Below are 25444 nucleotides of genomic sequence, written 5' to 3'. Positions count from 1 at the left end.
TTATTATTTATTTTAAGATTGCGTAATTCGATTCTAAGGGTTTTAATTATAGGAAGTGTGATTTTCACTGGGGGACCCAGGTAGCGCACCCGGTAGAGGTCCCGACGGGTAAGCCGGCGCCCCTGGTTCGAGTCCCGGCCGCGGCAACTCGGACTGGCTGCAGGGAAACCTGCGGCGCTCCGAGTTTTGTATCGCGTGTCTACCCCAACTATATAAAATAAAATAAAATAAAACAGAATTTTACTCTTTTTAAATTAAATAAGTATAAGTAAAAAGAAGTAAAAAGTCCTGATGTGGCACCAGCCGGTTTCGAACTCGGTACCTTCCGCATGAGCACTAGAGTGCCTACCACTAGGCCATTGCGCTTTGCTTACTTAGAAGTGTTTGGAACTAATATATAAAGATTCGGATTCATATAACGCAACGAAAAAAAAAATAAACTAAGTCCACGCGCATGCGCTTTTAGGATTCGCGTCAGACGGTTAAGTTGGCGCGCATGCGCATTTATCCCTCAAGCTTCTTAGACGAGAATGCAAGGCCGCGCGCATGCCCACTTGCGCTTTCTAACAATAAGACAGAAGCCGATTTTCCGCAGCTTTTTTTTTTATGGCTGATAAATCTGTTAGTACAAAATAAATAATATAGTAACATTTTCTGGATTTGTTTTTCAACATTTTTTTAATACATGTATTTGGGAAAGTCTTATTGAGTTGTAGAGCTGAAGCTACGACTGCTTAAAATGCATGAACAAGGCAAGGACAATATTTTTGAAAATCTGATAAAAACAATTAATGTAAGTATTTACCCACATTACCTTTTTTACATAATATTTTTTTGGGGAAAAAGAAGAGTGTTTCAATAAACCTGGGAAAGAATGCTGACGCCACTTCTTTGGTTGTGTACCAGAGAGTTAGAAATGTTTCTCAGTCCCATGCAGATTCATGTCTTATCATGTTTGCAATGAATGACCTTCATTGAGATGACATATGAAGACCAATTGGCGTCAGGATGCAGCATTCGTTCTGAAACCTTACACTCTTTCTTCAAAATTAATTACAATTATCATTTCAAATGGTTCAGTTCGTTTTGCTAATCACAGCGAGCAATGTACATGGTGGTAGAATGAGTTGCCATAACACAGTCTAGAAGTTGAGAAATGTTTTGCCCCCAAAATATGAATGAATTAAATTGGCGGGACTTAACAATATAGTCTCAAAATAAAAAGCTAGATTTTAACCAAAAATATTGTATAACGGATTAAAAGGTGCCATTTTGGAGAGACATTTTTGTAGAAGATCATGCAACTCGCAGGAACTGATGTAAAATGCAGACAATGAAGTACATGTACGTATACACCTTACTTTCATGAACAGCGCCACCTATTGTTAGATAATGTCCAACCTCCACCCAAAATGCAGAATATTTACAATCCAGAGGTCTCTCATAATTTTGTTCAAAAAAAGGGATGACGAAAAAATGTCCTAGATGCACCTGTATTTGCCTCAATCTGATTGGTCCATTAATTGATTGATTGAACCACCTGTGGTTAGCTAGAGCAGCTGACGCGTATATCTCTGGCCCAGTCGGGGGGCCTCTGGGCACAGTTTGCCCTCTCCGCTGCCTCTTGCTCCTGGTAGGGATTCTGGAGAACAGTCAGTAAGAAATTGACGGCTGAATAGTCACCGTTCTCAGCTTTGACGATCGCGTCCTGCGCCATCCAATTGCGGAGAATGTACTTGGGATTCACAGCTGTGAAATCATGAGAAAATAAAAACTTACAATTTAATTTTTCTCTTTCTTAAAAGCAAGTTTAGGACTAATAAAAGTAACTTTGAAATTTTGTTGAGATAATTTGCAGATAAATCATTTTAAAACTGGATAAGCATTTTTACATCACTCATCACTACATTAGACTTTGACAGAAATGTTAGATAATAATATGGAATAAACTCAATTTCGAAATTGAAGCAAAAATCCTATAATGCGTTAAAATAATTCCCAAAATTTACACTGTTATTAAAAAAAATGTTTAGATTACCATTCATTTGATCTTCTCGACTTGTTGGTGAAGTCTCCTCTCCAGAGGTCCCCGCTCGAGCAGTGTAGACTCTTATCCAGTCTGAAAAGCTGCTGTGCTGTTGGAGATCCTTCAGTGCCCACAGGGAATCTGGTATGTTGTTCAAAGCGAGGTCTGTGACGGACAGCGCCCCCAACTGACGGAATGTCATCGTGAAATCTGCACGGCTGTCCTCCATCAGCTGATAATTTAAAATTTAAGATAGGAAAATAGTTATTAACCCTAACCCCTTGGATATTTTTACTGGAAAGTATCCAAAATCTGCCAAAATCCATCAATTTTGCCTTGCAAAAAAATGTTGGTCGCCAGTGAGTCCATCAGAATCCACCAGTTAGCCGGGAGTAAATCTGTTGAGATCCTGAATCCATCAAAGTCCCCCAACTGCTCAATAGGGAGGTGTCCTGAATCCATCAAAATCCTGCAGTAACTACAGGCTTACTGTCCTGGATCCATTGAAATCCCCCAACTTTTTCAATAAAGAGGTATCCTGAATCGACGCAAAATCTTCCAAAACAGGGGTATGGATTTTGATGGATTCAGGTACATTAGGGTTAAACTAAACACAGAAAGTGTCTACTTTTTGTCCAAGTGAATGTTTGCAGTAATGTTTCTGACTAAAGTCAACGCATGATTGAAACGTGACGAATCTCAAATCTAACTGGGGTGTTCTTAGGCAGGCCACTTTACCCATGTATTTTCCTCAGTTTGCCATGGAGTAGGTACTAACATTAGCCGGGGAATACCCTGCATCCCAACTGAGAATAGAAATGTCTTCAACTGTGTCATGCTAGGGAAATTGACGATAAACATTGGCCTTATAACCAAAATTAGCTCCATTGAGATTTGACATTTTAAGAATGAAAGCTTGTTCAACAACAGCAACTAATAGTTATAAATTCATACCTTTAAGAGAAGGGCCACTATATATTCATCCTCATCCTCTTCTCCAGCTAGTCCCAGTTTCTTGCGGAATATTTCCATGAAGCGTCTCTTGTATACATCAGCGTAGCCTTGGAGAATCTGGAGCAGACTAAAACAAATATGAAAAAATAAATAATGCTGCCAATCAATTCCAAACTGTTAACATGTTCACGTCGGAAAAGAATTCGAACACTTAAAAGCAAGTGATTTAAAAATGAGTATGTTGCAAAATATTAATAACTGGTTGGTTAGTAGAAATACTTTAGTTGGGGGAAGCTTACCAATTTATTGATGATCCTCAACAACTGTTTTTTTTTTGTGGGAAGGGGGGCTTGGATAATGTCTCCTGTTTTTATTAATAATAATCCCATGGGCATTTTTACTAGGAAGTTTCACAATTTTGTGAACTCCTAAAATGTCCTTGAACCCAAGGGCAATGTAGATTCTTAGTGTGAACTTCCAAGTTGTATCAAAAACCAAAGCGTCTACACCCTTTTCAATTCAGCAAAATCCTCCCCAACCTTTACATGGATTATGAAGGACCCAGGAGGGGTAGGGGTTAGGCATTTGGGACAATAAGATTTTGGAGGGTTAGTAATCTGCGCCAATTAATTATACACCTGAGGCTCAATATCATGACTCACTGTTTAGCTTGCTGTTGATCGACCAACGGTAGCAGAGCTTGTCTCAACTTGTCCAGGTTGAAGTGCCCGACGTCTGGCTGTTTCTCGTAGCTGTATCGAGCTTCGTCGTCCGAAGTATTCGGGACAAAGTCTGGGATGTAGGCGTCGAGGAAACCAAACGGTCCGTAGTCAATGGTGAGGGACAAGAGGCTGAAATTATCTGTGTTCATTACTCCTGAAAAAAAAATGAGTTGGTATGAAATCTTATAGGAAAAAAAACACCCACTCAATATGAACTTATCAACTTTTCAAACTTAGAGTTCTTTTGTGGATGAATGGGCAAAGGCTGGTTATTGGACAATGTTGCCGTCTTGAAAATAACTATTTTTGGATATCGCTAAGCGAAAAGACGTGTTTTGATAATTTAAACATGCCATTTTCAAAAGTTAGAAAGTTTAATTTGTTCGAAGATTGGATGTTTATTTGTATTTCTTCTCCAGGTTACAAATATGATAAGGAAGAAAAGTTCAAGATCATCAGGAGAAAAAAGCCTGAAACCCATTTTTATCCCCAAAATTAACACCTCAAAACCATGCAATTATTTTAAGAATGTCACCAACCCAAACTGTGGCCCTGGGAGGAATCGAACCCAGTTCACCAGAGGTTGAAGACGATTCATAAAATCCCTCACAGCATTCTCTTACCATGAGCGAAGCCGACTGACATCCACTTAGCGATCATGTTAGCAGTTTGTGAGACGACTTCAGAGTAGAATGCCAGGTAGCGGTTGTCGTCAAGACTGTCAATATGCGGGAAGTAATGCTTAATCACAAAATCTGTCAGCTTTCTGAAAGAAAACAGGGTTCCAAACTTTATTTGCAAGTGTTGAGTGAAGAACTTAAAAATTGTCTTTAAGATCGCTCATGCCAATAACTTACCTCGAAATTTCTGGTCATAAGCCATTTCAGCTAGAAACTTCGCCTTGCCAAAAAAAAAAAAAAGATCCCAATAAATAAAATAATAATAATAATAATATGAACTTGGCAACTTTTCAATTCATTGATTTGTTTCTCTACATACTTTCTGTTTTAAAGATTAAACATTTAAGCTAGATGGCACTGTGTGTTGTCTTTCTTTCATCTTTCTGCTTCAATTGTTTTTTTTTTTTCTGGACATGAGAAAGGTCCAATAGACGCTTCCCAGAAATTGAGTATAAAATTCACAAGCATTTTTATTGTGTTAAAGGAGTGATTAAAACAGGAATACAAGCTTTACCTTAGGAGAGGTATCTCTTGATTGTTGGTCAGGATTTCCAAGGAGCCGATACGGAACCAGGATGGAGCTAATCGTAGGACGACAGCAGCCTGCTCTTGCTTCGGATGACCATCGTAAAACTGGTCTCTCCAAACTGGATCCGAGCTTACTGACAGACTGCAGGCGTGATTAAAAACAGGGAAAATTATGTATCAAGTCATTTTCATTGAAATGGGTGGATCCTTAAATCCATAGAATATAAACAGGTGTAAGGATTTCCGTGGCTTGTGTTTTACAGTATTTTATTGTTGGTGCTTTTTCAAGCCCCATCTATAACCAGTAGAAATGCCTTAAGATTTTGCAAAATCTGGGCTGGATTCATCTTTGAAGTACACATAATTTTGAAACTAAACAGGATATCAACCAGCCAACATGCTGAACACAGGTGATTCTTAAAGCCAAGATTTGCTGCATAAATGAGTGATTTTCTGTTTTAACTAGCGACTCATTTAAAGCTATAGTCCATCATTTGTAATTTGTGCATTTTGTTCGTTTGAAGCAACAAAAGAGTTCAAATCTAATAAAGGATACTAAGCAACTAACCTGATAAAGTTTCAGCTAAGCTTCAGCTGTACATTCCGAGAAAAACAGCATTCTAAGATCTCAATTTCAAATCAAAAGTTACTGAATCATGTTTTGAATTGCAGCTATACGCGACGTCGCGCACTGATCCGACGAATTATAACAACTGCGGGCGTGTGCGTCGTTCCAATACTTGCGCGCGCTGCGCTGAATAACAAACGAACTACTAATTTAAATTTTCCTACGGTGCTTCTTAAGAATCACCGTTGGAAATGCCTTCTTACGTTGATTACTTCAAAATGACAGCTTCCCAGAAAGAATAATTTCACAGGGAGTTCCCTTACTATCTTTCAACTAAGTTTGTTTTTCAACAATAATTACGCCAGTTACTTTTCGGATGGCTGCAAATGATGGACTATAGCTTTAACTCTCTGATTGAATTAGGATTGATGAGTTTTTACCTGAGGGCTCTGGAGGTAGGAATCCCCAAGTGATACATAGCCTCAGAGCAGAGGAACTCCCTAACTGATGATCTCAGCACCGCCCTGCCATCACCGCGTCTGGAGTAAGGTGTCAGGCCTGAACCCTTCAGCTGCAACTCCCACCGCTTGCCTTTCCTGGGAGAAAGAGAACACATTTTGTCTTACCCTCAAGGCCTTATGCTTCATCAAACGAGGGTGTAACGTGCCAACGGACTCAGTGCATCCATTACGGTGACGACTGAATATGAAAGAGTTCTCAGCCTCAGCTTTGATAGTTAATTTTCCCATGTAACCTGAAGTCTGTGATGTAGCCGAAGTTTCATTTGATCCTTATGCATGACCGCACAAGGGCGCTATAACACATCAATCGTCACCTCTTTCTGATCTATCGATACCGAGGTTGAGTCTCAAGTTCTTGGCTATGGCTAACGGTTACACTCATCATGTCTATGGGAATTGGCTTCTTGTGTACTTAGCCGTAGTACAAGCCGTAGTCGAGTACTTCAGACTCAGCCCTACAGTTTGACAATGTTTAGATACCTGTTGAGGTATTCGCCTAGCATGACTGCCCTTCCGTCGCCAAGCTGGCCAGACCAATATCCAAACTGTGGGGGTAATATGAGAAACATGACTTTGAAATTAAAGTGAAACAACCTAAAATTGAAGAGAATAATAAACAAAAGAAGAATATTCGAAAAGAAGTATTATTTTTAAGGCGGTCTTATTTTTCATTGAATTTTATACCTATTTTTAAATATATTTTGTATGTTACATGTACCATTCAAGTTAGGATTGACAGGCTTTCGAGTCACAGTGTTTTATTATACTTTTGTCAATCCTGGCCAGCTTGGATTGGATTGTTTTTGTTTAGTTTTGTTTACTTTTGTGGATTGCTTGTTGTACCTTGTAATTTGGCCGGATAAATAATAATAATAATAATACAATTAAACTTGGTCATAACAGGATAATAATATGCAAATTGAAACTGAGAACAAGTTCATGATATATATCATGAACTTGTTCAAAACAAGGTACAAAAGCCATCACTTCTGTTTCTAACAAAAAAGTTACAAAAGCCATCACTTCTGTTTCTCCTGTTTTAAGATGAGTGCCCTTTTAAATTCTCCTACAGACAATTCTTTTAACCCGATGTAATGCCTCTTAAAAACAAGCAATACTTTTGCCTAAAGTCTAAAGAAAGGTTTTAATTTGAAAAAAGTATAAAACTTGAGGTTTATTTAAATTCACCTGGTGGCCTCCATAACGATGGGCAAGCGGCACCGAGCCTGGAAGAAATGTACTCCCGCTAACAAATGCTTTGAAGAAGTCCGAGTTCCTCACACTTGTTGGGTCAAGATCCAAGATATCAGTCGCCACAGGCTCAGATATAGCAACAAGGTGTGTTGTTGATTTCATTGGAATTGGAAACACTTTGGAAAATATGGCATTCTTCACTTGGCGAACATAGTTTTCTTCAATTCTGTCTATTGGGAAAGTTTCTGTGATTCAAACAATAAAAAATATGGAATTTTAAAATTCATTTAAAGAAGCTAAAAACATGTCGATTATCCGACATCGAACAAGCATTTTGGGAGCAGTAGTATAACAATAATTATATATGGGTACGGGTTATCCAAACTCAAAGATATTTGTTTTTATTGTTTTCAATACATTTCGTGTTTTTTTTCTTCAAGTTAACCGCGATTGCATGACATATGTCACATGATGACTGGCAGCATGTCCTGAGAACTTAAATTGAACCTCATTTGATATTGACGATTTTTTTCTAATGTTACTGCTAGAAATAATTCAATTTCAACAAACTTTCTACCAATTAAAATCTGTGTTTCATCGAAATGCCAATCATCAAACGTTGCGACGAGAGCAGGCGTTTCATTGGTCGTCCTGCCATGGTGCCTGCGGTTCCGAGTTGAGCATTTCTTGGACTCCGTTTCACAAGTTCTTTCCGACAAATTCTCCTTTGTAGAATACTTTTCCTCTGCATGTGATTGTGAGTTCTCTTCATCACGACAGTCCTCCAGGTGGCCAAAAGAAAGCGAACAAATCAAGATAATGAACAAAATAGAAGTTTGTTTTTGGAACCGGAAACACGAAAGTGAAGCCATGGGCGCAGCCATTTTTAATAGACTGGCTACCAGTACTACTTCAAGTACTTGTATCAGACTGGCTACCAGTACTACTTCAAGTACATGTACTTGTATTATCCGGGGACTCAGGCGTATTTCGTGCCCCCCCCCTTAGAATTAGCTGTCTTGCTCTCGAACTATAAGTGAACATGTATTCAAATCGCTGACTAGCTGCTTCGAGTGTCCAAGGGCGGATCCGGGGGGGGGGGGGGCGCAACGGGGGCCATGCCCCCCAAACGAACCCAATTTCTTTTTAAGTGACGTCTCGCGCAATAAAGGCAGGCAATTAGATCACTACCATCTTTTCCTAAAAAAACATTGGTTAAAGCAGTGGCGCACCGCGGGGGGGGGGGGGGGGGGGAGATTAAAGCCCCCAAGCGCCCCCCCCCCCTTGTCAATTTTTTTTTTTTTTGGTACTTTATTTTTTTTAGTCTCACGATTTTACCTTGATGTATGGCGCCACGTCAAAAATAGTCCGCCCCCCCCCCCCCGAAAAAAACCCTCAATTTTTTTTTTTCTGCGGCCAAAGATTTTGGGCAACTTTAAAAAAATTGAGGGTTTTTTTTTTTTTGACCAAACTTTTTTTGGCCAAAGATTTTGCCCAAAGATTTTGGGCAACTTTAAAAAAATTGAGGGTTTTTTTTTTTTGACCAAACTTTTTTTGGCCCCCCCCTCCCAAAAAAATTGCGTTCTGGATCCGCCCTTGCGAGTGTCTTCCGTCAAATTAGGATTGTACTCTGACCATTTGCAAGGGAGTTTCAAAGCGAGGTTTAACTGGCAATGGATACAATATATATCTCGATCGATGCTTATCACCACCTACAAAATTAGGCATGGACGGTAACGACGAGTAATGATTAAATTTACGTGTGCTGCAAGTAGCATGCAAGTAGCATGCTAGCTATTCTGTCGAATTCATGCTGCGGTTCTGTGGGTGCAGGAAGTACACAGTGTCGTTGCCAAATACACATCCCATGCAATATTGATACAATTTATGACCCGTGTCCGTTTCAAGTCATCTCGCCACGGCACTCGAGGGTCTAGGGATTATAATAACCGCCTGATTGATCACACATTGAAGCGAGTGTATTAACGTGCATTGACTACATAATGCGGCAAGCCCTGGGCCGGCCTTGTATGATTGTGTAATGTGTGTATGCTGTATGTATAGGACTACTTAGTGTTTGTACGTGAGAGGGCTAGAAGACGTGCACTATTACTTCGTCTAGCTGGGGACCGAATAAAACATCGTCTCTGGGCCGGGGGCAGACTACAATCCGTACCGATTACTGCATGAAAGGCGGTCTGAAACCTGACATCCGAGATAACCATCCAACAACACGGGCATCAGTGACGGTCAGTTCACGCGGCGCTACGATCTTTGGTTTGCAGTTAAGCTACAAAATTCACCTTTGAATTAGATACGCTAATCTGTTATCGCACGTTTCGACATTGACTATCGACCAAAGGGCAATGAATGAATAGTTCAAAGGGTATGTACATGTAGACTGCTGAGACTGTCTGCTCACATCACACCATCGCAGCCCTTCATGAGGTGACCTTGCAGAGCGTCGAGGTAAGTTTGGCACTCTTTCTTTATTGAATTTACTAACTGGCTTGAGCTGAGGGCGTAGGCATGGTGGCCGAACTCCATAGCCTTTACGTACGTACGTACGGATGTGACATCCATTGAACAACGATTATTCTTAAAACCATGTATTCCGAAAAACGGAAATAAATTTCCTATTAAAAAAAATACATTGTCACGAACTTTCACAAACTGATGTGGACGAAGTCGCAAGAGCCTTGTATGTAAGTTGTATGCTTTCGGGAGCCTATTATAGGCCGCGCCTGAAGTTGAAGCACCGTTTTCTGCCTCATTTTTTTTAAAACCAAATATCGATCATAAACTTTTTGTTGCCTATATGTCCTAGTATTGCTTACACCGTATACCCAATTTCTACATCACCTTCCAACATGTCAAAGGATATAGTGACATGTGTTTTGTATATACTTTTTTCGTCCTTTTTGCAATGTTTGCCCTAAAGCCGGCTGCTTCATGTACAGTGGCTTTGAAAGTTGACAATAAATATTATTGTTAGCACACGCATCATAAAGATGACAATAAGTTGTAAGCACACGCATTATTATATGCTGGCATATCGCGAGTGAAATTAACCTCTAAACACTTCCAAAGGAATGAGGAAGCAATTATTTATCATCCTGCGGGCGCTTCCGAGTCCTTTTCAAAGACCGACCCCGTCAATAGTTACACATGCACACTTCATATACCATGCATGGGAGCTTGATCACTCGATTCGCATAGTCCCGTGGTTTATAGATCTTGTGACCTCCAACAGAGTGCATCTGATTATGTCTGTGAAAGGTGGCTGACCTTAAAGCACGTATATTGTCGTCCACCGTCCGTCTGTAATCGACCGCGCAGAGGCCAGAGGCAGCAGTTAATTGTAATTATCAGTAGACTCTTGATTATATCTTCCAAATAACACTACACACCGTTTTACAAAAGAAACATTATACATGTGTATATATAATCACATAGATTGTCTATCAAATTTATATTTTGAATCATTGCCAAAGGCAGATATAGGTTTTTTATACGGGCAGTTAAAAATGCATTTTGAATCAACTTTAATTTGCGATCGTGTGTTGATTTGAGGCGTCCGAAAGTTAGGAGGGTTTATCCATGTGACTTGGATCGTGAAGTCCCTTCGAAAAGCACTTCTTCCTTTGATAATTTTGTACTTAACTTAACTTAAACTCACTTGTGACAAATAAAATTAAAATTGGAGGATTAGGAAATTTTTAAGCTGTTAATTTGGTGGTACGGTCTTAATTCGGTTGCAGGAAATACAAATAATCGTTTTGATAAATGTGACCATGTTCTGCGATTGCCTTTAATGTCTTCCGCTTCATTTGTCGGTGAACTCAGTATAAAGCATTAGAATCGTACGTGAGTTCTGTGCTGGATATTAAATGACCTTTGGCCTAATGTTATCGCGTTGTCATTGGGTAAATAGATCCACTAGACAGTTATATTGACTTAACTCCATGGCTAGGCTAGGTGTCATTTTTACGCCACGCGTTGCAGACTATAGAAACCCCGTGCTATACTGAACTTTAGACGTTGTTATAGACTTAAATGATGTTGCGATAAGTCTTTTCCCACGTGTGTATAGCTTTAACCCATTCCTTTGATGGTTGGTGTGGCCAGATGATTGGTTTTGTTCAACTGTTTAAAGTTTAGGGTGTGGCAAACATCCACGAAAATATCCATCGTCCAATCAACTGTGTTTTCCTGTTTTGCAGATCTATCTTATTTTGGACTTCCAGTAACAACGATCCTCAAGTACCTCGACCATGGTATGGAAATTAGCGGCCACCGTACTTCTGATAGGCCTTGGTATTGCCTACATGAATGGCCTCTTCAGTTCACCACCCGGACCGCCAGAGGTTGGTGATGGCTGGTGGGGACGAGGTGACAAACCTGAGAAGGAGGAAGACAAGTCGGTCAAGAGATTCAACATCCACTTTCCGAACAAAGATCTGGCGGATTTGAAAGGTGAGATATTAATATTTCAATTGGCTGTTTGCACGGGTCCGCCATCTTTGAAATCAAAGCGAGGCAGACGGGTAAAGAAAAGATCCTTTCGCGCGTACCTATTACGTAAGAATCCATTCGTGACCACTGCGGACAGACTCTCTCTCAACCAACCGAGTAAATATCGAGTTAATGGTCATTCTATAATTTTACGGTCCATTCCAGCTTTCGTGTTATTCTTGTAATCTTTCTTCTCTACTCTTCTCTTTTGTTTCATCTCTGCAGATCGCCTCAACAAAACTCGTTGGTTTGAGGGCGTGGAAGACACCAAGTTCCACTATGGCATCAGGCCCGAATACATGAGGAAAACAGTGGATTACTGGCTGAACAAATACGAGTATGTGTGTTCGGGACTATCATTACCCGGTACCATTCTGTATTCATGCATAGCGCATTGACCAAGTTCCACTCTTTGAAAAAAAGTTTCGCGATGTAAGATCAGATGACATAAACGATGCTCGGAGAAACCTTTTTCCAAACACCACCAAGCCACAATACGTCGTCGTAGTTCTCATTGAAAAGGTGTTAATATTATACCAAATGACGCATCATGAACATCATTTTGCCAGCTGTGTTAATATATAATTTCTTTGATTAAAAGCGAGTCATTTCATCTTTAAACTTTGTTTTAACCTTTAAAGGTTGCTAGCCATTTCCTCCTATAGTAACACAGTAGAAGTGAACTTTTATTCAGTTGACAGTGCTAGGACGGCCATCTTTTTAAGGGAGACTATGCAATGGACGGTATCGGATTAGGTATATAAACCCCGCCCGCCGTAGTTTCACAGTGCACGTGACTGAGTTTGACCAAACTACTGTGGTCACCTGACAAAGAGCGTTGATCCGATTGGTCAATGCGCACTGCTTGATTGACGGCCAGGAAGAGCCAATAAAAGGACATCCATTTCAACTTCTTTTTTTTGTGTACAGTTGGCGCAAAATGGAGAAAGAGTTGAACCAGTACCAAAGCCACAAGACGAAGATCGAGGGAATCGACATTCACTTCGTGCGAGCCGTGCCTCGATTGAAGGTTGGCCAGAAAGCCAAACCCATTATAATGGTTCATGGCTGGCCTGGCTCATTCTACGAGTTCTACAAGGTAAAATGGAGACCATTATTACCATGTCGATTCCAAATTTGCCCAATAATGACGGTTTAAAATACAAATGTATTTGCCAAACTTAGTAAATGATCATAGAAGACTAAATATTGTTGTCATCTCCTTAACCATGCACGGTGAACCTTTTTATGTGAAAAATAACGCTTAGAACTTAAACACTGTCTTTTATAAATGTACCAACTTTTTTCACGTGTTTAAATTTTTTTAAGGAAATGTTGCAAGAAATTATAAAGGATTTGACGTGTTCTATACTCTACAACGAATTTAGACACAACAGAACAGAGGACTTTTAGATGTTTACTTCACGATATAAAGCTATATCTTATCTTTTTTTCGGTCTTCAGATAATCCCTATGTTGACCGACCCCACTCGTCACGGTGGGAACGAGGATGATGTATTCGAGGTTATCGTTCCCTCTCTGCCCGGCTATGGCTTCTCCGAGGCTGCTCACAAACAAGGTACGAACAGCGCCCTCACATGTTCAAAAATATGGCCTATACGCCATAGATGACCTGTCATGACGCCATTACCAGTTTTGATGAAAACATTTGTTTTTGTAGGTATGAATGCCAAAGTTGCTGGACGTATATTTCACAAGTTGATGACCCGTCTTGGGTTTGACAGCTACTACGTGCAGGGTGGTGATTGGGGGTCTATGGTGGTGGACCAGATGTCGGGCATGTTCCCAAGGTGGGTACAATAGTCTTTGCAACAACACATGAGCTTAATAGACGTGCTGCTTAAATAACGCTTACCATTTACCTGCTGGGCAAGTGGGCAAACAATTTCCTCGAAAAGTTGTCTGGAAAATTGATCATTATGAAATATTCTATGGGAAAAACTTTTTTTCGAAACTGAAAAGTTGTGATTTTCAACGCTGAGCTCGTATACGGTTATAAATGTTGCTGTGGTCTGAAAAACTTACTACTTACCAAAAAAATACCTTCTTCGAAAAATACCTTCTTCGTAAGTTGGCCATCAACCATCTTCATTAAAAGCCGCATAATGTTCCTCTTATTATTATAGGCCTTAAATTCATTCTGTACCGACATTAAAGTGGGAATGTTAAACCACTGACATTCATTATAAAACAATGTTAATCACGGAAAAGTCGAAAGGAAAACATTTCTCAACAAAGCTGCGATCTGGAATTACGGTTAAGATTCAAAATGGCGTCCGGTTCATACCTTTGCAGCCACGTCCGCGGCGTGCACGTCAACATGATATCTGTCCAACCGTCAGTCAGTCAGATGATTCTGGGCGCTGTGTTCCCGTCTCTGGTGCTGGAAGACGAGGGTTACGCCAGGTCCCTGCCCAGCTGGCAATCGCTCAAGTTTGGTCTGATCGAGCTTGGGTACCTGCACTTACAAGCAACCAAGCCTGATACAGTTGGTAAGTAATTTATAACTGAAGACATGCATGATCATTTTACGAATAACCGCCAGACCAAAAGTAGGTATTCTGTTGCGTTGCATTGTGGGACAGCTTTCATTTTATAAAGGTACTCACAAAGAAAAATTTTCACATTGAAGAATGTCATATTGTTAGTTATAATAATGGGTATTTATAAAGCGCAGCTAACCACCATTACTGGTACTCAAGGTGCAATATTATTATTACCCTGCTCATTGGGCCCATGAAACATTCCAAAGACAGTCTCGGCCCCTGGGTAGTATACATCACGATGCTGCCATTTCGGTGCAAAGCAGCTAAAATCAACAACAATAACCACCTCTGCCCTCACAGGTACGCATTTACTCCTCGGTGGAGAGAAGCAATGAGCGACTTGCTCAAGGGCACACCCACCATAACCCCAGGCTGGACTCGAACCCATAGCGTGCAGAATTAACTGCAGGCAGCTCTTTGATCAACATCATAATTATAACCTTTGACCTCCAGGTCACGCCCTGACCGACTCCCCAGTCGGCCTAGCCGCGTACATCATCGAGAAGTTCTCCGCCTGGACCAATTACGACTGGATTGACCTGGATGACGGCGGGCTGGACGCTCATTGGTCCAAAGACGACCTGCTGACTAACGTCATGATCTATTGGGTGTCGGGCAGCATTACGTCATCCATGCGCATTTACAAGGAAACCGTCCCGATCGCCCACAGTATGGCCAAGTAAGTCCGAGTTGCCGCTTTTTCTTGAGCTGTGGGGGATGGGATGAATTTAGAAGTGAGATTTGTGAACGAGAGACATGCAAGTTTCAGTTTCAATAGTGTGCACATGTAGTTCGAGAAACCATACAAATGATTCGACTTGTCCGGAGCCTTTCTGAATGTAGATGCTCCTACCCGAACAGAAAACTCACAAGCTTACAAAATCCCATCTTGCTCCAAAGAATATTACAATATGTCTTTATTTCCCCGCACTGTAAGTCAATGGAACAAGCTTCCCGAATCTACTGTAGAGGCGTGCAACCCTTCCAAGTTTAAGCATATACTATAAACTAATGGGGTTCTAATGTCAAAATAGTAAGCGATGCACTCCATCCACAAGCTGCGCGCCCAATGTGCCTCAGTCCTCAACAATATGAAGTTGAGGCATAACTTGGAAGAAGAAGAAGCAGTGGAATAGAACTGTGTGTGCTTTGGGCCTGGGACAAGCTTAAGCTTGCATACTCTTGTCTTTCAGGTTCTTAAACACCGTACCCGCAGGTTTAGCAGACCTGCCCCACGAGCTGTCACGATGCCAGAAGAACTGGGCGTCCTCTCACTACACGGACATCGTCTCCTACACGACGTACCCCGCGGGCGGCCACTTCGCGGCATTCGAGGTGCCCGAACTACTGGCCAAGGACCTCCGACAATTCACGCAGAAGGTGGAGCAGCGTCTGTTGATGAAGAAAGAGGAATAAATTGCGAAGTGGATGTTAGTCAGAAGTCATAGTCGCAGGCAATAACCCATAATAAAAACAGCGAATGTGTATACAAACCAATTTACATGTATCCCAAATACAAAGGCTTAGCACATGCGCAGTTGAAAGCTGCGTCACGTGTGCAAAATGGCCCAATTGGCAGCAGGCCGGTAAGGGCAACTTTGGTTTGGTGCACATTATTGTCACTGAATAGACCTTTATCATGCTTCCACGATTTCAGTCATGTTCCCTGTATCCAATAATAGTACTGAAACATAATTATTTGTGTGAATAATTATTGGTGTGAAAAATTTAAGGAATCAGACTATTTTTCCTTCCAGCCTCTCTTTGGTTACATTGATGTGAATGGGAAAAATCCAAATGGCCGCAACATGATTGTCTATTGTGGTGTCTACACTACTGATTATTATGACTGTGCTATTGATGAAATTGGGCACCTGATGACCAAGGACAATAGAGGGCGCTATAACCAAATTAGGCTGCATCTAATAAAATGTTCCTTCTGAAATCTTCTTAATTAATTGGCGGAATTTTCCAAACGAAGTTATATACTTCGAAGATTTCCTGATCAGCTGTCTTTTGTTTTTGTCACATTAAGAGCAAGCCATTCAAGTGACACTTTAAATTAGCAATATTAATTTACAGTGTAACAAAAACATAAATGTGTAATATTCAAATTCAATAATTTATGAAACTGTGCAACATTAATTACCCCCCCCCAAAAAAAACCCATAGAATAATCCTCGCTTTTTGCTACCTTTTTGCCTTACCCTAGAATTAAATTAGCTATAGTTTTCGCTCGAAATTGTTATTCAAATCGATTACTGTTTCATTGTCTTCCGTCAAAGTAGATTTTACTGGGACTTATTCTCCATTTGCAAGGGAGTTAAGTTCAAAGAGAGCTAGGCTTAACTGGCAAGGAGCCAGCCAGTTGATATCTAGTCACCTACCTACAAACAAGGCATGACAACTCAAGTTACATTTAACACTCGAAAAGGCAGGCCTACTCTGAGCCTCACTTCTGTTCAAATTACATGGAGGAAGGATCATGCATTACTGGTTCCGTGCAAGGAAGTGCATTTTGGCTTATCACCATGAATTTGGCTTATCACCAAGAAACAGAAATAAAGTACATTTGATGAATTATGAAATGACCTGTGTCTGTTCCGATTATGACCTCTACGCGGCGCCATTATGGATCCAGACCAGTATTGAATAGGCCAACGATTGCTCACGCCGGCCAAGGCCATGAACTTGAGGGTTTGTAAAAAAATAAGGGCGGAAGTGCAAGGACTCGACTGTGAGCTTGTGTTTCTGTGAAATTTGGATGAAATTGGGCGCTAAAAGTGCTCTATTTTGCAATGGAGTGTACTATATAGGCATATCGTTTTTCAAAATGGCGATGGGCTCCGGGACTAATTTTCAGGGTGATCATCTTCGGATGGGAATTTCTCCCAAAAGTTATCAGATTACCCCCCCCCCCCCAAAAAAGAACAGAAAATGAAAGATGACGAAATGAGCAGTTTGATGCGTGTTCGTTGAACACCTTGGAGAGTGAGTTTATTTTTAATAATTTGGGAAGTGCGCGTAAAAGGGATTGTATGTATAAGATCCAGTCACCTGAATGATCACGTTAAAGTTAGTGTGCGCATGTGCAGAAAAGTGCATTGACTATACCTGTACACAAGCCTTGTGATTTTACGCTAGTGAATAATGCATGTATGCAAGGTCAAGGATACGTGCTTATAGTCATAATATAGGTGTATACATCGTCACTGAACTACTCCCTACATAGGAGGCAGACTACAACCCGAACAGAGTACCTCACGGAATACGGTCTGAAACCAAACCCTCCCAGCAACCATCAAATTGTCATATGTGTCGCGTTTGTGCATGCAGTTCCTACAGAATTAACCTTTGAGTTTTATTCACCGAGTATCGAATAGTTCAAAGGGTATGTACATGTACATGTAGCCTGTCCTGCACACATCATACCATCGCCGCCCTTCTATATGAGGTGACATTGCAGAAATTGCAGTAAGTTTCAGCACGTACCCTTTATTGAATGAAAGGCCTACGTGAAAAGTGGAGTAGGCCGTTAAATATGCGGATGGGATATTAATTTGATGCAGAGCTCTGACAACGATTATTTATCAACGATTATTTATCGTATGACCTTCAGGATAAAGCATGCTAAAATGCGTGTTTTTTAAATACAATTATTTGACTATCATATTATTATTACAAATACTTCGGCATGTTCATTTGCCGTAATTAAAGCTAGCTGCTTCATGTATAAAATATATAATGATCTTGTTCTTCACCGAGTGCTGTGCGCTAAATCCTATTCAAAGGAAATTGACCCGGGACATCACAAAACCGCACACTTTATTATACCGTGCATAAAAACAGCTTGCATCAATCGGTCAATACAAGGGCCAGTTGCATATAGATATTTCTGACCACAATAAAATGCATGGTCTGTGGACTTGGCTGACCTTACCGATGGACAATGATTTCTGTCAGCAATTGACTGCGTCAGCCAGGTCGCAGTACGTAGCCTAGAAAGACCGTCAATATTTGTCAAGGAAAAGAGTAATTTTGTCAAGGAAAAGTGCCATTTGACCCGGAAAAGTGACCAATTTGACGGGAAAAAGTGTAATTGAGACCTGGAAAAGTGTCACATTGGCCCGGAAAGTGTCATTTAAAAAGTCGGGGCGAATTTACCCCGGATTCGGGTCAATCATATGTAACCTGAGGCGTACGTTTTACAGTGTGGCATAATTAAGGCGTGGCAAAACACCAAGCAGAACTCTAGTCAACTAACCTGTGTGTTTTCCTGTTTTGCAGATCTATAGACTTCCAGTATACCGGTAATAACGATCCTCTACCTCAACCATGGGATGGAAAATAGCGGCCACCGTACTCCTGCTAGGCCTTTGCATCGCCTACATGAGTGGCCTCTTCAGTTCACCACCCGAACCACCAGAGGTCGGTGATGGCTGGTGGGGACGAGGTGTCAAACCTGAGAAGGAGGAAGACAAGTCGGTCAAGAAATTCAACATCCATTTTCCGGACAAAGATCTAGCGGATTTGAAAGGTGAGAAATAAATTTGCTGTTTGAAAGGACCGCCATATTTGAATTCAAAGCGAGGCAGACAGGTAAAGCAAATATCATTTGCGTAATATATTATGACTTAAAACTGTGCATGGCGGTTATACTGGTGGCAGCGAGATCTTTGGTTACGTATTCCAAGTTTCGTGTTTTATTCTTGTAATTTTTCTTCTGCAATCTTCTATATTATTCTTCATCTCTGCAGAGCGTCTTAGGAAAACCAGATGGTTCGAGAGTGTGGAAGACACCAAGTTTAACTATGGCATGAAGCCCGAGCACATGAAGCCCATTGTCGATTACTGGCTGAACAAATACGAGTATGTGTGTGTGTGGAAATTATTACCCAACTAGGCGGTTACCCTAGTAACTTGATGCAAGCGCCCCCCCCCGCCCTCGCCCATGTCTTTCAGGCTTGCTGTCAGTTTGAAGAAAGCAATAAAAGAAAGTCAAATTCAAAGATGCGTTAGTCAGTGACGCATTTTTTGGAAATTTTCGTTAGTAGTTGGTTTGTAATTCGGCGAATCCGTGAATGGGTGCGCGGAAGCGTTGACAAGACGCACACGCGCGCGCGGCAGCTATAATGCGTCGGTTCAGTGCGTGACATCGCGTGGCTGCAACGGCTGAATGAGAACGTGTCCCGGATGCTGATTTGTTGCTCTTTGTGGTTAAAATAATACAGTTGGCGCAAGAAGGAAAAGGAACTTAACCAGTACCAGAGTTTCAAAACGAAGATCGAGGGAATCGACATTCACTTCGTGCGAGTCGTGCCTCGATTGAAGCCTGGACAGAAAGCCAAACCCATCATGATGGTTCACGGTTGGCCGAGCTCCTTCTACGATTTCTACCAGGTAAAATGAAGACCTTCATGATTCAAAATGAGTCGAAAATGATGGTTTAACAATTCATGCAAATGTACTTTGTACAAACTTAGTAAAGTGTTTATTCTATACGGTTGTTGGTTCTCTGGTGACCTTTTTTTAATCACCCTAAACCATTCAGAATTATATTACTAAGAGTGATAGTGCTACTACACTAGTGTTTATACCCCAGTAGACGAGAATATTGGAGAGTTTAAAAAAAACAGTTTTACGTATTACAAACAATTTTGATTCTGCAGTTTCTTCATTAGACATTTTGTAGAAAGCTTAAATTGTTACTTTTTTGCTCTTCAGATAATCCCTATGTTGACCGACCCCACTCGTCACGGTGGGAACGAGGATGATATATTCGAGGTTATCCTTCCTTCTCTGCCCGGCTATGGTTTCTCCGAGGCTGCTCACAAGCCAGGTATGGCCATTTCCCAAACGTTGGTTTCCTCATCGGCTTCGACTTCCATTCCAGAGCTAAAGCCTTCGCTTTGAAGTCCCTTGCTCAAAATGTTTTTTTTTTCATCAAAAAGTGTTAAGTATATAAAGAACAAAAATGCAGGAGCTTATAATTATTTGGGTCCCATATCTTGATTTTGTGTGAACTTTAAACGCATCTCAAATGCCCTGGATTTCGAGACGTAGCCGAAATTGGAGACAAACCCATGGTATTAGAAAGGCACGGATTTCGAGACGTAGCCGAAATTGAAGACAAAACCATGATTTAAGAAAGGCACTTCTCTCCAACTTTCAAGGAAAGCATTGTCTGCTATGTACACAGAAAACACAAAGTGAGTAATTAGACTCACTGTCGTACAAAATGAGTCATCTTGTCCGTATAGTGACACACTTTGGCTCAAAGTGACTCACTACACGGACAAAATGACTCAATCATAACGATATTGAGTCAAATTACTCACTTTGTGTTTTCTGTGTACACTCATTTTTGAAAATGAGGGCGCTGTTTATTTTGGATATACAGGTCCTATGTTAGACAAAATATTTTGTTATTGTAGGCCTGGATTCCAGGGACGCTGGCCGAATATTACACAAGTTAATGACCCGCCTGGGGTTCGACAGCTACTACGTGCAGGGCGGGGATTTTGGAGCTGCGGTGGTGGACCAGATGTCGGGAATAGTCCCAAGGTGGGTACACTATTCTTTACAGCACCAAAGCATTCGCTGAGCCAAGACTCGAATCAGGACGACGTTTGAAACAAATTCATGAAATGGGTATAGTATCCAAAATTTTGAATAACGCATATGATCCAAAGCAGGGTGAGAGCAGGTTGTGATGGGAGCGTACTGCTCGACCCCTGGGAACGAGGTTGAGTCAGTGCTGATGATGCAGAAATGATAAAGTAGAAATGTTATGATATTTAAATTGATATTGTTGAATACCGCATACGGGCGATTCACAATAGTGCGCCTCCAAGAGTTTGCAACGCGTTGGCCAATCACAATGCACGAAATCAGTCGACCTTTTCCAAACGCGCATTGGGTCGACCGATTTTGCGCATTGTAATTGGTCAACGCGTTGCAAATTCTTGGAGGCGCACTATTGTGAAACGACCGTATTACAATCATATGGATTCTGGTAATGGGAAAGAGCGAACGAATACTGTCTTAGCTACGATCTCGAATTCTGGATAAGATTTAAGATGGCGTCTTGGTTGTACCTTTACCAGCCACGTCCGCGGCGTCCATATGAACATGATACCCATCCCGCCGCCAGTCAGTCAGATGATTCTGGGCATTCTGTTCCCGTCTCTGGTGCTGGAGGACGAGGCGTACGGCAGGATCATACCGACCTGGGCATCGATCAAGGGTTATCTTAGGGAGACGGGTTACCTGCACATACAGGCGACCAAGCCTGACACAATTGGTAAGAATTCGGGCGATTCACAATGCAGTGCGCCACCAAGAGTTTGCCATGGAGAATTCATTTTTCCCAGTGCATTGTGGGAGATGGTCGACAAATTTGCAGCGCGGGACATTTGAAATTGTAAGTTTTTCCGGCCAGAAAGTTCGTAAGCGTATGATTCGAGTACTGATCTGTTTGCCCTTTTCTTTTCGTTTTATCAATATGGAGTTTTTTTTGTAAGGCGGCAGAACGCTTTGCCCCAATCTATAACAAATTAGCTCAAGTTTTCTACTGACACTCGTTCAAATGGGCCATGTTTTGTCGACAGTGACCTTGAAAAACGAACTCTCTTTGGCAAACTCTTGGTGGCGCACTGCATTGTGAATCGCCCGAATTCCAAACTGATGATAGTCCAATTGCATCCAAAATGCTCAACATTAGAAGCCCCAAGTCTGAGCTAGAGGTTTATTGCCATATCTCTTCAATTCCCCAATTTAAAGGCTCCTAGAACTCTCTAATTTAGAATATTTTGAGGGTATAACATTTATTCATAGCTCGAGGGATGGGTTTTGGCCTATTTACCGGTGTGCACCCTGAATATGATCCTGACCTTCAACCTTTTGACCCCCAGGTCACGCACTGACCGACTCCCCAGTCGGCCTCGCCGCTTACATCCTGGAGAAGTACTACTGCTCTTCCCATTTCGACCGGCTTGACGTGGACGACAGAGAGCTGAGCGCTCATTGGTCCACCTCATGGGACTACCTGCTGACTAACGTCATGATCTATTGGGTATCTGGCAGCATGACGTCATCCATGCGCTTTTACAAGGAAACCATGCCCAAAACCCTAGAACTAGCAAAGTAAGTGCGTGTTGCTTTGTTTTCGGTAAGGGGGGGGGGGGGGGTCGGAATGAAATTTAAAAAGTGAAATCTGAATATTAAACTGCAGTGATAGCAGCAAAAAACGTGAAAGTTCAATTTCAAAAAATCAATAGTTTACGGGTAGTTCAACAAAACGATAAAAAATGACAGCAACTTAAACGATAAACAATGTAACAATGCCATGGAGATATCAGCACAGAAACCAGCCAAAAAAATGCAGTGCATCGTACACTGACGGTCGCTGGTTCTCGGCGGATTTTTGACAAGGGCATACATTCGCTGAGCAGCGTTTTCTGAAGACAAAAAATCTCCAAGAAACTGGACGCTGTTCCTTCGCCGGGATCATTCTTACAATTTTGCGGGTTTTTTTTAAAGACGATTATCTGGTGGATAGAATAATGGTGCAATTTGGTGTGAAAACTTTTGTTTAGACTGCAAAAAACGGCTTTTAACAATTAAGCACTTTTTTTTATACACTTCCTTGGTATCCCTGAATGTTAACAAACGTGTTAGTTCATAACAAGTTTAAAGTATTGACGAATATAGCATTTAGGCATTCACATTGATGTGTAGGAATTAGAAATGTATTATTGTTGAGCTTCTAAACATGTTTAGCTTACAAGGTATTAGCGAAATTGTGTTTAATTACCAAGTTCAGTGGCGGATCTAGGTTCATTTAAATACAGGAATACAAAGGGATAGATGGGGCACAGACCGACTTGTTCCATTATATTGCTGTATTTTAATGAAGCTGGATGCGCCACTGAAGTTTGGACACGGTATCTAAAAACTGTCAGAACTCCTAGTGCAGGCCGCTGACAGAACAGCATGGAGGAGGACTTTAGTTTCTTCGCCCCTTGGGTCCCCCAACGACGGCAACAGTCAAGGGAAACATGACTGATCTAAAAACTTAAACCAATCTTCTCGCAATATCAGCTTCATAACTGTGTCCACCTTATATCTCAATGGGCAAATACGCACTCTTTTATCATTACCTTTCAGCTTCCTAAACACCGTACCGGCAGGATTGGCAGACCCGCCCCGAGAGTTCTGTCGCTGCCAGAAGAACTGGGCGTCCACTCACTTCACGGACATCGTCTCCTACACGACGTACTCCGCGGGCGGCCACTTCGTGGCTCTCGAGGTGCCCGAACTACTGGCCAAGGACCTCCGACAATTCACGCAGAAGGTGGAGCAGCGTCTGGTGAAGAAAAAGGAATAAACTGAGCTGAAAATTAGTCAGATATCACGATCAGGTCTACATGCATATTCCCGTTCTCAAAACAGCGAATGTGTATACAAACCAAATAACATGTCTCCAGCCAGTTCTGCGATCAACAAGTACTTTGGAATGCCCACTCTTTCTTAGCCAGTGCTGGAAACCGTGTTTCAGTTTCTTCCATCTTGACGCCGTCTCAGATGCCGTCCTAAAAAACTAACAGGAGGTTCTCATTCATTGCAGTGGCTAGTAGATTTAAATAATTGATAGTTGTATTTTCAAAGGTCCATCATTTTATTGTCATCTAGTCTCATTTTATTTGCCATCAAAGAACAGACAATATGACCAAGGACAATAGAGGGCGCTATAACCAAATTAGGCTGCACCTAATATAATGTTTCCTCTGAAATCTTCTAAATTAATTGGCGGAATTTTCCAAACGAAGTTATATACTTCGAAGATTTCCTGATCAGCTGTCTTTTGTGTTGTCACATTTAGAGCAAGCCATTCAAGTGACACTTAAAAATAGCAATATTAATTTACAGTAAGTGTAACAAAAACATAAATGTGTAATATTCAAATTCAATAATTTATGAAACTGTGCAACATTAATTATCCCCCCCCCAAAAAAAAAACCCATAGAATGATCCTCGCTTTTTGGCTACCTTTTTGCCTTCCCCTAGAATTAGCTATAGTTTTCGCTCGAAATTGTTATTCAAATCGATTGCTGTTTCATTGTCTTCCGTCAATTTGAAAGTAGATTTGACTGGGACTTATTGTCCATTTGCAAGGGAGTTAAGTTCAAAGAGAGGCTTAACTGGCAAGGAGCCAGCCAGTTGATATCAAGTCACCTACCTACAAACAAGGCATGACAACTCAACTTGCATTTAACACTCGAAAAGGCAGGCCTACTGTGAGCCTCACTTCTGTTCAAATTACATGGAGGAAGGATCATGCATGACTGGTTCCGTGCAAGGAATACATAATAGTGCATTTTGGCTTATCACCATGAATTTAAGAAACAGAAATAAAGAACATTTGATAAATTATGAAATGACCTGTGTCTGTTCCGATTGACTTAGACGCGGCACCATTATCAGTGGATCCAGACCAGTATTAAATAGGCCAACAAATTGCTCACGCCGGCCAAGATGGGCCATGAACTTGATGTTTAAAAAAAAAATTAAAAAATAAGGGTGGAAGCCGTGCACAGGACTCGACTGCGAGCTTGTGTTTCTGTGAAATTTTGATGAAATTGGGCGCTAGAAGCGCTCTATTTTGCAATGGAGTGTACTATAGGCATATCGTTTTTCAAAATGGCGATGGGCTCCGGGACTAATTTTCAGGGTGATCATCTTCGGATGGGAATTTCTCCCAAAAGTTATCAGATTACCCCCCCCCCCCCAAAAAAAAGAACAGAAAATGAAAGATGACGAAATGAGCGGTTTAATTTGATGCGTGTCCGTTGAACACCTTGGAGAGTGAGTATGCCTATTTTTAATAATTTGGTAAGTGCGCATAATAGGAATTGTACATGTATTAAACCTGAATGATCACGTTGAAGCTAGTGTGCGCATGCGTCAGAAAAGTGCATTGACTATGCATGTACACAAGCCTTGCGATTTTATGCTAGTTAATAATGCATGTATGCAAGGTCAAGGGTACGTGCTTAGTCATAATATATGTGTATACATCGTCACTGAACTACTACCTACAATTAGGAGGCAGACTACAACCCGTACCGATTACCGCACGGAATACGGTCTGAAACCAAACCCTCCCAG

At 41.2% G+C, this 25444-nt stretch overlaps 3 protein-coding genes across 5 annotated transcripts; 2 read left to right on the top strand and 1 right to left on the bottom strand.

Moving 5' to 3' along the window:
* Nucleotides 1–424: 424 nt before the first annotated feature.
* Nucleotides 425–8093, bottom strand: LOC119724769 (protein adenylyltransferase SelO-like). Its single transcript, XM_038195978.1, has 10 exons — nucleotides 7771–8093; nucleotides 7188–7438; nucleotides 6480–6544; nucleotides 5919–6074; nucleotides 4897–5052; nucleotides 4326–4468; nucleotides 3643–3856; nucleotides 2981–3107; nucleotides 2039–2258; nucleotides 425–1749 (listed from the first exon to the last, which is right to left on the bottom strand). Exons 1-10 carry the CDS (start codon nucleotides 8075–8077, stop codon nucleotides 1547–1549), a joined length of 1842 nt encoding a protein of 613 aa, XP_038051906.1. The 5' UTR covers nucleotides 8078–8093; the 3' UTR covers nucleotides 425–1546.
* A 1041-nt stretch (nucleotides 8094–9134) lies between these two features.
* On the top strand, nucleotides 9135–16863 carry LOC119724768 (epoxide hydrolase 1-like). Of its 3 annotated transcripts, none has more exons than XM_038195976.1 (9): nucleotides 9135–9442; nucleotides 11417–11669; nucleotides 11934–12045; nucleotides 12639–12807; nucleotides 13173–13287; nucleotides 13390–13519; nucleotides 14025–14221; nucleotides 14729–14954; nucleotides 15469–16863. In XM_038195976.1, the coding sequence occupies exons 2-9, from the start codon at nucleotides 11468–11470 to the stop codon at nucleotides 15689–15691; spliced, it is 1374 nt and encodes a 457-aa protein (XP_038051904.1). In that variant the 5' UTR covers nucleotides 9135–9442; nucleotides 11417–11467; the 3' UTR covers nucleotides 15692–16863. The 3 variants fall into 3 exon arrangements, with proteins under 3 accessions (XP_038051904.1, XP_038051903.1, XP_038051905.1); XM_038195975.1 differs by having other exon boundaries at nucleotides 9137–9662; XM_038195977.1 differs by lacking the exon at nucleotides 9135–9442 and adding an exon at nucleotides 9805–9898.
* Nucleotides 16864–18586: 1723 nt separating this feature from the next.
* Nucleotides 18587–24714, top strand: LOC119724766 (epoxide hydrolase 1-like). Its single transcript, XM_038195972.1, has 8 exons — nucleotides 18587–18812; nucleotides 19033–19144; nucleotides 19507–19675; nucleotides 20000–20114; nucleotides 20710–20839; nucleotides 21382–21578; nucleotides 22189–22420; nucleotides 23444–24714. Exons 1-8 carry the CDS (start codon nucleotides 18611–18613, stop codon nucleotides 23661–23663), a joined length of 1377 nt encoding a protein of 458 aa, XP_038051900.1. The 5' UTR covers nucleotides 18587–18610; the 3' UTR covers nucleotides 23664–24714.
* Nucleotides 24715–25444: the final 730 nt, after the last annotated feature.

The sequence above is a fragment of the Patiria miniata genome, unplaced genomic scaffold (genome assembly GCF_015706575.1).
Source record: "Patiria miniata isolate m_02_andy unplaced genomic scaffold, ASM1570657v1 HiC_scaffold_18, whole genome shotgun sequence".
Lineage (NCBI taxonomy): Eukaryota > Metazoa > Echinodermata > Asteroidea > Valvatida > Asterinidae > Patiria > Patiria miniata.
The sequence above is the reverse complement of the archived record's forward strand: the minus strand, read 5'-3'. Positions and strand labels throughout refer to the sequence as shown.

What these genes read in the sequence shown, in the direction of transcription:
- LOC119724769 (XM_038195978.1), bottom strand. Translation starts at nt 8,077, where the DNA reads ATGGCTGCGCCCATGGCTTCACTTTCGTGTTTCCGGTTCCAAAAACAA. An exon ending in CCTACCTCCAGAGCCCTCAG is followed by an intron (nt 5,053 to 5,918) that starts GTAAAAACTCAT and finishes TCACGCCTGCAG; the next exon opens with TCTGTCAGTAAGCTCGGATC. An exon ending in CAAGAGATACCTCTCCTAAG is followed by an intron (nt 4,469 to 4,896) that starts GTAAAGCTTGTA and finishes GTTTTCTTTCAG; the next exon opens with AAAGCTGACAGATTTTGTGA.
- LOC119724768 (XM_038195976.1), top strand. Translation starts at nt 11,468, where the DNA reads ATGGTATGGAAATTAGCGGCCACCGTACTTCTGATAGGCCTTGGTATT. An exon ending in TACTGGCTGAACAAATACGA is followed by an intron (nt 12,046 to 12,638) that starts GTATGTGTGTTC and finishes TTTTGTGTACAG; the next exon opens with TTGGCGCAAAATGGAGAAAG. An exon ending in CGAGGCTGCTCACAAACAAG is followed by an intron (nt 13,288 to 13,389) that starts GTACGAACAGCG and finishes TTGTTTTTGTAG; the next exon opens with GTATGAATGCCAAAGTTGCT.
- LOC119724766 (XM_038195972.1), top strand. Translation starts at nt 18,611, where the DNA reads ATGGGATGGAAAATAGCGGCCACCGTACTCCTGCTAGGCCTTTGCATC. An exon ending in CGAGGCTGCTCACAAGCCAG is followed by an intron (nt 20,115 to 20,709) that starts GTATGGCCATTT and finishes TTGTTATTGTAG; the next exon opens with GCCTGGATTCCAGGGACGCT. An exon ending in AAAACCCTAGAACTAGCAAA is followed by an intron (nt 22,421 to 23,443) that starts GTAAGTGCGTGT and finishes ATTACCTTTCAG; the next exon opens with CTTCCTAAACACCGTACCGG.